Raw genomic sequence first — 11,045 nt, 5'->3', positions numbered from 1 at the left:
AGAAGGTCGGATGAAGGTGGTGCACACCTTTAATCCAGCATTTGGGAGGCAGAGGCAGACAGGTCTCTGAGTTTGAGGCCAGAGCAAGTTCCAGGACAGCCAGGGCTACACCTGTCTCCAATCAAAACAAGAAGGAGGAACATAAAGTCACCCTCCTAGAGCTTTAACCCCCTCTACAACATACTAGCCATGTGGCCACCCAACCTGGACTTACCAGCTGGTCCCCTGGGCTAGCAAGCTAGTTACCTTGAGCTGGCTCTGTTCATCTTTCATGTGACAGGGTTTAGAAAGTCCACCCTCACATTTATCCCATAGTCACTGACTGAGCATGGCTGTGCCAAGCTCATCCTTGGTCTAGAGATACAGCAGTGAACTGGACAGCCAAGGTCCTGCCAGGGCAAACCTTGCTGCCATCTCAAAGGGAATAAGGAAATTTATTCTGAGCCACCAAATATGAGAGCCCATTGCCCCAAACAGAGACTCAGCTTACCTCAGACGACCGCTCCATTGTGGGCAAAAGTTACATGAGTTATTCTGTTGTTGTTTGCTTGTTTCTGAGACAGGGTCTCACTGTATCAACCAGGCTGGCCCAGAAAACTCTGTGCTTCCTAGGATAGCTTTGAGCTCACAGAGTGCTGAAATACAGGCACGAACCACCAAGCCCAGCCCAGGTTACATGAGCTCTTATTAGTCATAGAACAAAACAAAGGCAAAATTCAACCCATTTGTTAAATACGTTGGTGAGACTGCAGTTAGACAAGGAACGGCAAAATGGGGGAAGCTGTTACAGGTTTTAGATGCTGTCTGCTGACATCCTTAGCAGTTGGGTGGTGTGGGATCTATTGGTCTACTTAAAATATATTACAAAGGTTTTTACATGATAGCAAAAAAAAGTCACAGAGGTGGGCAAGAAATGCCTAGAAATAAAGACAGCACACGATAATTCAGTTCTGAATCTGCAACATTCCAACTCTCTACAATCACAAAGTTTGAATCAGCCAATCAATTTTTAAAGTAGGTGTGAGTGACTTCTCCCTGGTAACTTCCATTCACAAACTCCATCTCAGGATGCTAATGCTCCCAAAGGGAGATGGGGAGAGAGAGAGAGAGAGAGAGAGAGAGAGAGAGAGAGAGAGAGAGACAGAGACAGAGACAGAGACAGAGACAGAGAGACAGAGAGAGACAGAGAGAGACAGAGAGAGGAGTAGAGGTGGGGACACACAGCACAGAGGGGGGACAAGTGGATCCACATCATGACTACAGTAGTAAAGGGACTGAGAGAAAATCAAACCAGGCGGCTGAGGGCAAGTGTGTGCAAATGTCCTGAGAATCCCCACGGCCCCTTAATCCAGTGACCCTTCTCTTATGTGGAGAAGCATCACTGGCAACCCTGCAGAGAAGTAAAGATGAGGTCATTCATCCCTCCCTCCTCTTCCTAGGACTTCATTCCACTGCAGACCTTACCTGGTACTTGTCACTGACCTTGCCTCAGTGAACAGAGACAGGTCTGGGCAGCAGGGACTGCAGGTGATGCCCCAGAAGGGCCTTAAGGATCGGGATGTGGCATTAGCATCTCTCTTTCTCCAGCTTTTTATATCCAGTGGCTCCTTTCCCTCATCTCCACCTTTCTCCCTCACCCATTCTGTTACATGTGCATTAGCTTCACTGTTGCTGACCTCAGGGTCGTTGTGCTTGCTGTATCCTCTGCCTGCAATGCTGTCTCATCCCGCCCAGACACCCTCATGGCTCACTCCCTCCCCTCCTCCCCACTTCTGTTCCAATGCCACCTCTTCAGAGAAGCCCTCCCTAACTACCTTATTCCAAACAGCTCTGGCATCTCTCTCTGTCCACCTTGCATCGGTGGGGAACCTGACAACACTTATCTACACTTGACTCGATGCATTTGGGTATATCCCTGTGGATGGTCCACTCCCCTGCCTCCCCAGCCTGAAGGCAGGCATCACACCTGGCTTTGCTCCCAGTAAACTCAGGAATCTCTGAGCCTGGGAAATTGCTACATTTTTATGACATGAATAGCTAGGTAATATTAGAGATGTCCCAGAGTCCACAATCTGTTCATTTTGACTCTTGGGGATGAGTGTGACTTTCTCTGCAATATCCAGTGACCAGATGTGGCCTCCTGAGGGTCAGATGGAGCCCAGAAATTTACCATGGAACCTTCCTTAACCTCTCTCCATGCAGGCCCACCCAGCAGGGGTCAGGGGGTGTCAGTTTTTTCAGCCATCTTTGGCCTCAAGGTGAAGAGATGACACAGGACTAGCGTCCAGGCCCCAGGGATTCCTGGAAGACTCATTTTTCCTTTGGCAAATACCCCCACTTCCTTCACAGGGCTTGTGCCTGCATTTCTGAACCAGAAGGTGTTTACACAAAACATCCTGGGTTTGGCGACAAATTCACCCTCTATGAGGAATCCTTAATGAAGCTTCCTCCATCCCCACACCACGCAGCTGCAGAGAAAACTGTCTCCGTCTCTAGGAATTGAAGGCAGCCCAAAGTCAAACAAGAAGGAGGTGTTTCCAGGCTTCGGGAGGCACAGTTTGTCAATGTCCATAGACAGTTGTGAGACGGAGGCCAGCACCCTCTGCCCCGGGATCTGTGCATGATTAGCCCTTCTCCCTCAGCCTGCAGCTCTAAACGTAAACAGTCATAATCCTGGCTACACAAAAGCAGCCGTGGAATTCAACTGAGGCAAAGACTATGAATGGGCTAAGTTACTCAGAGTCAAAAAAAGGAGACTAAAAATGAACTTCAGAGTTGAGCCTTAGAGCTGGGGGCTCAGTGAGTGAGGAGTGTCACTTTACAAGAATGAGGATCTGAGTTTGAATCCCAAGCACCTATAGAAAAATCCAGACATAGTTATGTGGGCCTGTTACCTCAGCATTGGGGAACAAACAGCGATAGGCAGATCCAGAGAGCTCAACGTTTAGGGAGCCAGCCCAAAAGTGAGCTTCTGTTTCAAAGAGGGGCCCTATTTCAAGACAATAAGGTGGAGAATGCCTGAGGGAGACACCTGACACCCTACTATGGCCTCTGCTTGTGTCTGCAGGGACACAGAGCACTCTCACAAGCTTGCACCACACACGTACACTCACACAAAAGAAAATAGATGAGCTAGCTCAGTGGTAGAGCGTAGTGTTTGAGAGGCACTGGGATAATTCCAGTTCCACACATGGAAAAATGAGAAGATGGGTGAGGCGGAATCCTGGGCCCCATGTCTGAGCCTCCAGCTTTGCAACTGTACCATAAGACATTGGGGGGATCCCTCTGGTTCTGTCAGGCAGTCATCACCCCCCCACACACACCTCCTCTGGGAAGTCCTGGATCCTAATTCACTCTTCAGCTCTTACTGACACTTCATTGCTCACCCTGGACAGTTTCCAGCTCCTTCTGTCAGTCTCTGCTTGCTACTGTGGACATTAGATTCAACAAATGCTGCGGCCAGATGCAATTTAAAATGATTACTGCTTCCTTTTCGTCTTCCGGAGAGAGAGAGGGAGGGAGGGAGGGGGATTTTTATCACTCATTATTTACAAACTGGAAGCTGAAAGCGTCGCGGGTTAAAAATATGAGTCTTTCTGCCATACTCAGTTTCTTGGCATCGTTAAACAGGACTTTCTGATCTCTGTGTCTCCAAAGCCCTTATCGCTACCTTCCATAATGTGTAATTATTTTGCCATCAGTGTTCGTTGTTTCCCAATGGAATAACGTTCCTAGAGTCGGGATGTTTTATTTCCTGACACCCAACCTGGTACACGTGGTGGATGCCCAGGAACCCTTTGAAGGGAGGGAAAGGACAGCGCGTTGGGTTGCTCCTTCCGAGCCTGCAGGGGGCGCACCTGCCCTGCTCCCAAAGCCTGCCCCGCCCCTCTGGAGCCCCGCTGAGGCGCATGCTCTTTTCACTGCGCAGGCGTGCCGGAAGTCCCAGAACGGCGCGTGCGCAGAAGGAGCCGAGGTGAAGTGGCAGCGCAAGGATGTCAGAAGGGGTTCGCGGCACCCTGCAGTCCCCCGAGGCGGAGCGGGTTCTCCGGTACCTGGTGGAAGTGGAGGAGCTGGCAGAGGCGGTGCTGTCAGACAAGCGGCAGGTGAGAGACGCGGCAGCCACGAGCGCTCTCCGCAACTCTGCGGGCTCGCAGGAAGTTCACCTGGCCTCCCGACGTCACTGCTCCTAGCGGCCTGGCGCGGAGGCAGCACCAGTTCTGTGTTGGGCAGTCGCTTTCCTTTCACCCTGCCCCATCATTGCTGGTCCTCTGGATCCTTACCTTCTGCGACTTCCCTGACACCACTTTTCAAACACAGTCCCAGGCCCTCGTGAATCAGGTTGCTGAAACATGGGCGGCATATGTCTGGGCAGTACGGTGACGTCCGTGGTGGGGAGGGGGAGGGGGTTGAGGGCCTCGTAGATTCGAAAGGGGTGCTTGGTTCTGGTTCTGTGGTAAGTGGTTAGTCCCTAAAGGGAGTTCGTCCTGGGGATGTTATCATTGAATTGTGATTGATTGTTAGACGGTTGGTTTAGAGGGTCTCATGTATCTTACACTGGCCTCGAACTCACTGTGTCATCTAGAATAGCCTTGAACAATCCGTGGTCTATCCTGAGTATCTCGTCAGTCTCCTGAGTTCTGGGATTATAGGTGTGCATTTAGATTTTGAAAGGCTGTCTCTGGCTGCTTCCTAGAGTGCAAGGAACCGTTCAGATGATCCAGATAATCTGCATTTAGACCAGATGACAGTGATGGGGTGAGACAGATATTTGATGGTCTTCAAAAGCTGTCGTAATGACTCTTTGTGGTCCATATATGAGGAGGCTTGGTGGTTCACTAGCCGCAGCCTCAGAAAGTCACCTCTTGAATAGTTGTCATAGTGGTACCTGTACAGCTGCTCCAGTCCAGTGTGGTTGAGTGTCTGGTGAGACTGTCAAGAGTTATCTAACAAGAGCTTGTCAATAATCACTGTCTAGAGGAGACACTCAACTAACTCCCTGGTGACCCTGGTATACTCTCAAGTTTGATTGGATGATACAAAATGATTCAATCTGCAAACATTTAACTTGCGCCTTCTCTGGAGGAAGAAGCTCCTGCACAAGCAGAGGAGCTGGAAGCTGAGGGGATTCACACCTGAGTCCTCCACGTTAAGCAAGACATTGGAACTCAGCTAGAATGATGCCTTGCCTCTGCAGATTGGGGCAGGAGGCAGCTGAGTTCCTATCTGCTCCTGTTTCCAGATTGTAGACCTGGACACCAAGAGAAATCAGAACCGAGAGGGCCTGAGGGCCCTACAGAAGAACCCGGATGTCTCTGGTAAGTTGTGACATCCTTACTGAAGCCCTGGAAGCTGCTTCAGTTGTCTTCTGAAGGACTTCATTATCCCTGGTAAAGACCAGGCAGGAGGCTGGGACTGTGTGACTCAGCCTCGTGGGAAACTAGGACAGCTTGTGGAGAAGAGCGAGCAAGTGATGCGGGTCAGACATATGCTGTGACTCAGAATTTTAGCTGCTCACTTCAGTGATGGGCCATTAGCTCATCACTCACTGATGGCAGACACGGAGCGTGCTCACCGCACATAAGAGCGATGGTTCTGCCCTTATGTTCCACATGAGGAATAGCAGCATAAACGTAACTAGAAATTGTGAGAAAGCTAAAGATGGAGTTGAGCATGAGTGGCTGTTGAGACTGTCTTGGAGGGAGGAGATGGGGCTTGGTAGATGAAGCCAGGTGGCTGTGGCTGGTCATATGAGCAAGCAGGGGGTGACATGAAGCGGTTCTGGAAAGGTGGGCAGCATTCAGGCCACAGTGAAAGGCACTGACATGTAGGGCTCACACTGACTTACCTCACCTGACTGAGGCCCAGAGCTGCCCTGTGAGACTCCACATGAACCAGCCCTACACACCCCACCATATTAGCATGACTCTCCCACTCAGTCACTGGTCCCTTGGTTTTCTGCCTGGCTTTGTTATCCTACATGTCTTTGTTATCCTACATGTTGGTAGGTGAGGGGTCCTCCCTTTCCTCAGTTCTCCACCTGGATGTCACATCTGCATAGACGACTCATACCAACTTTTAATGACTCTGTCCTCTGACGCTTCCCAGTACTTTAAACAGCTTTGTTCTTTTAATAACTGGTCTTTTTACTACTCTCTGGGTTCTTCTCTCTTCCACCCTTCTCCACCCCTTTTCTTCCACCTTTTCAACCCCCTAGATAAGAGAGAAAAAAGATAAAAGAGGTCACTAGATAAGAGAGAAAAAAGGATAGAGGGGAAAGGAAAAGGCTGCCTGAATAAAGGCAGGGGTTTGAAGGGGGCAGCGTTATCATTAGACTACTCCCTGCCGATTAGGGACACTGAGTTTCTTGGAGTAAGTTTGATCTTTGCCTTCAGGATATCTAATTTCTTCTTATGTTTTCTTTGCATATGACTACTTAAAAACCTGTGACCATCAACCCTGCCTCTCGGGGCTCTAGCATTATTTCACCCTCTCAAAAGACCTCAGAATTCCAAAAAATCACACACTCGAAGAAACTTGTCTGCAGCTGACAAAATCACGCCAGAGCAGGAGGCAAACCCTAGTCAGCTGCTGAGACAGTCTGAGGTAGCCGGCATATCCCACACCTGGAATTATAACGAAAACATAGTCTTACAGTTTAAAGAAACAAAAATGCCAAAATTGTCAATACAATTTTTCTTTTTTTTTTTCTTGTCAATACAATTTTTCATACTCGTTCTTAGTGATATGTGGAAAACCAGCTTTGTTCATTCTCCATCGTTTGCTATGATGTGAGTCCCACGACTGCATGAACTGTCTTGTTCTGCTGTGTTTGTAGCACAAATGTGCCTGTCAGATAATAGGTGCTTCAGAAAGGAAAAAAAAAAACAAATGTGATGAAGAAATGTGTTTGTTATTTCAGAAGATGTGATGGTTTGCTTTGGGAACATGTTCATCAGAATGCCTCACCCTAAGACGAAGGAAATGATCCAGAAAGGTAAGGTGTCCTGGGGCTGGGCCAAGGACATGGCTCCCTTCCCCACTAGCCTGGGTCATAATCCAGCACTGAGAACCAAAACTGTGGATCAGGCTGGGGAAAGACAAGGGGCAGTTTTTCATATGAGGCCTTTGCTCTCTGAAAATAAGGTTGCTTTCTGTAAAATCTCATTGGTCAAGGCCATCCATAGCTGTAAAGGGTCCTGGATAAGTGAAGTTTTGCATGAGCCTGTCTGTGTGTGTGTGTGTTGCAATGGGTATGTACGTGCAGAGGTCAGAATAGGGTGTGAGGTGTCCTCAAGTGTTCTCTACCCTACTTTCTACCTTGAAGTGGGGTCTCTCAACCTCTTCAACCTCTTTGACTACCTTAGTTGGCCAGCAAGCTCTCTGCATCTGCCTGTCTCTGTCCCCTAGTGCTGGGATTATAGGTATACTCAGTCATGTGTGCTTTTACCTGGGTACTGGAGATTCTGTCCTCACACTTGTAGAGCAAGCACTCTTACTGACTGAGCCGTTGGGTACCACAGTATCCAAGTGGGCTTTATTTTTCATGTCCCCTGCAGCTGAGACTGCTGAAAGTGGAGGTGTGACTGGGGACATAGCCTAGCAGTAGAGCATTTTCCTAGCCTGTGTAGAGCCCTGGGTTTAATTCCCAGCACTGCAAGAAAATGGAGTATAGGAGGAGCGAGCCTCTATCATCTGCACAGCTTGTGCAAGCAAAGTATTGCTCAGGTCTCCAAAACCACAAACAACTGGAATCTCTTTGGGGAAGCTCTGTAAAGACAAGGCTGCAGGAGCGTCCTTGCCTGGGAAAAGACAGATTATACTTGTTTTCTCTTTCACATCCTTGAAAACACATGGATCAAAAGGACCAGTAAGGCAGCTTTTCCTGGAGACAGGATATCTTTATACTTTTTGGAACTAGGGCAAACATGCAGAAATTTCAGCTGTTCTGTTAAGGTAGTGGGGTTAAAATGAAGGGTCGGGTTGGAAAGATGGCTCATATTAAGCATACTGGCTGCTCTTCCAGAAGACCAGGCTTCAGTTCCAGTCACCACATAGTGGCTCACAACTGGTGTCACTTCAGTTCCAGGGGATCCAACACCCTTTTCCAGCCTCTATGGGCACCAGGCATGCCATGGTGCACAAACATGCATACAGGCAAAACACCCAGACACATAATAATACATTTTAAGAATTATTTTTAAATTAAGGCTCAATGTACTGGGGTAATGGGCCAGAGACTGTACAGCTGAAAACTTAGGGGTCACTGCCTGAGTTCAGGATTTGATGTTGTGTCTTGCTGCCCCACAGATGTTGTCTAATCTCTATGCAGGGTCTATTTTTCTCCCAAATCAATATAGAGTGAACACGTTCATAAAGAGTTTCTTATTTATGGAGAAATAAGTCCATTACTAAAGCTGTGAAGCATGGCTAGTCAGGGCTTTTCTTCATTAGGAAGTGAGAGCAGGCCGGCAGCTAATGGCAGTAGAATGTCCCTCACAGCAGTCGGTTGATAAGCTTTGAAGTGTGCCTGTGTCTTTGTGCCAGCACTTCTCAGTGTAGTCTGTGGTGAGGCTAGGCTGGTCCTTCCTATCCATCATGGCAGACTAGGTTATGCTGGAGCAGCAGGCTCTCCCATTGGCTACTTAGGCCACATTTTCACAGGTCCTTGATGGGACTTGGGTTTGTAAAGTTCATTAACCATCTAGCAGCCAGCCACCCAGCGTTCTTTGAATAACTGGGTGACAGGCCTTATTCCGGGCCAGCTCAGGGACTTGGGCAGGTAGTGTCCCTCTAGTGGTTAGCCCTGCCTCTGCTGGTCTCTGAGGTTACCTTTTCCTTCCTGTGTGCTACAAGCCTTGACTCTCAAGGGTGTTAAGTGGAAACTGGGATCCCTCTCTGTAACATAACCTTGTCCCGTCTTCCCACTGCACTTTTTTTTTACAGATCAGGAGCACCTGGATAAAGAAATAGAAAGGCTCCGGAGTCAACTTAAAGTCAAAGTTAACCGCCTTTTTGAAGCCCAAGGTATTGGCCTGGTGGGGCCGGAGGTGGGAGAGGAGGAACCCATTGAGAGAATGTTAGAGAGTGGGTGTGCAAAGCCACTCAGGTGGACAGTGGGAAACGAACAGCCATTGTCTGTAGCTGCCTAAAGGTAGGACATTGAGGCTTGTGAGGCCTATTCTTGTCACAGCTCCTTTCCCAGGCACTGAGAGCTGCCTGGGATGATCTTGCATGGTATGGGTACTAGGATAGCTAGGACAGGAGGAACTCAGAGCTTCTGAGTAAACCAGCACATTGGATCCCAGGTCTGATTGGAACCTGAAGGTCTGGGCAGCAGCCAGGACTATGCAGGTTTAGTTCAGGAGCAGTGCTGGTCTGCATCAGCCTGTGCAGTGCAGAAGCTTAAGCCCAGCCCTGCACCTCTCAGGCTGAGCTGGCAGTATAAATGCAGTGTTAGCCACTTTCCTGGGCCTGGCTCCAGAGCCAGCAGTAGGTTGGGCAGCAGGGGGCCCAACTTGATCGTGACTTTGTACTCCTTGCAGGAAAACCGGAGCTGAAGGGTTTTAACCTGAACCCCCTCAACCAGGATGAGCTTAAAGCCCTCAAGGTCATCTTGAAAGGATGAGACTCACAGCAGGATGGGGGAACCTGCGACTAGGACCCTCCCCAGCCTTGAGACCTGCAAGGACAGGATTGTCTAAGGGGACAGGCATCAGGATTGTGGCTTTTGTACAAATCTTTTTCTGTCGTGCTTGGCTGCTTTGTGATAAGAGAGAACCCTTAGTCTGTTCTGTGGGCTTGGCCTGGCCATCAGAGGTTAGACACAAGACCTATTCACAGACCCTGGCAGCTGTCAGTAGGTGTGTGGGTGTGTGAGAATGTCTGCAGCCGACTCTTCTCAACAGTAGCCTGCTGTTCAGATGGGCCTGACCAGGGACGGAGGGAGAGGGAGGACCTGGAGCTTCATTCCAGTTTTCTGCATGGCGAGGCATTTTCAGGCAGTGTGCGTGGCAACTGGGATAAAGCAGGAGACTGACCGTTCAGTTCTGTGTGAAGCAGACCTAGTGCTCCTCACCAGCTACAGGGCAGACACAGTCATTTCCCCACTGCTCCAGTTCTGTCCTTTTTTCTGCTGGCTTCTGTGGTAGGTGCTGCCAGTCACCCTCTGGATGCTCTTGAGGTAGGAATCCTTACAGAGTTCTGGCCCAGGGCTGCCAAGCAGTATCCTTCCTGATGTGACTCGACATGGAGCATCTTCCTGACCTCTTGAAAGCAGGGCCCGCCTGCCTGGCTTGAGATCATGGTGTGAATGTGGTATGAGATCATGGTGTGAGTGTGGTATGAGATCTTGGTGTGAGTGTGGTATGAGATCTTGGTGTGAGTGTGGTATGAGATCTTGGTGTGAGTGTCATATGAGAGCAAAACTGGCCTCCATTCCCTGTGGCTCAATAAACATTAACTGAGCAAACCACGGCTCTGAGTCGTCACCTCATTCTGTCCTGCACAAGGGCCCCACCCTTCTATTAGAGTGCTACCTAAGAAATGGGGATGGCTCTCGCCTTAAAGTGTGTGATATCAGAAATAGACAGATTACTGTCTGTTACCCTCACTGCATTTGGTTTATAGTTAACGCCAAAAAACAAGCTGATGTAACTATATTGCAATTTCTTGAAAGAAAGGGATGGAGAGGTGGCTCTGGGGTTAAGAGCACTTGCCATTTTCAGAGGACGAAGTTAAAGTTCCCAGCCCCACATACTGTCTTACAACCATCCATAACTCCAGTTCTAATCTCCACAGACATACACAGTACATGTACACACATGTATATACACACAGAACACCCACACAAATCTTTAAAAATGAACTAGTCAGATATGGTGGTATACACTTTTAATCCCAGCACTAGGGAGGCAGAGGTAGGTGGAAATTTCTGTTTCCAATTTTCATACACAGTGCTTGAGTTCAAGGCCAGCCTGGTTTACAGAGGAAGTTCCAGGACGGACCCTGTCTCAAAAAACAAGAAAGGAATTAGAAATTAGAAATAG

General features: G+C 48.8%; 1 protein-coding gene across 1 annotated transcript; it reads left to right on the top strand.

The window, feature by feature from the left end:
- Positions 1–3,964: 3,964 nt before the first annotated feature.
- On the top strand, positions 3,965–10,471 carry Pdrg1 (p53 and DNA damage regulated 1). Its single transcript, XM_028774934.1, has 5 exons — positions 3,965–4,103; positions 5,240–5,315; positions 6,920–6,994; positions 8,944–9,024; positions 9,543–10,471. Exons 1-5 carry the CDS (start codon positions 3,993–3,995, stop codon positions 9,623–9,625), a joined length of 426 nt encoding a protein of 141 aa, XP_028630767.1. The 5' UTR covers positions 3,965–3,992; the 3' UTR covers positions 9,626–10,471.
- Positions 10,472–11,045: the final 574 nt, after the last annotated feature.

Source organism: Grammomys surdaster, unplaced genomic scaffold (genome assembly GCF_004785775.1).
Source record: "Grammomys surdaster isolate TR1022 unplaced genomic scaffold, NIH_TR_1.0 251, whole genome shotgun sequence".
In the NCBI taxonomy this organism is placed as follows: Eukaryota; Metazoa; Chordata; class Mammalia; order Rodentia; family Muridae; genus Grammomys; species Grammomys surdaster.
The sequence above is the reverse complement of the archived record's forward strand: the minus strand, read 5'-3'. Positions and strand labels throughout refer to the sequence as shown.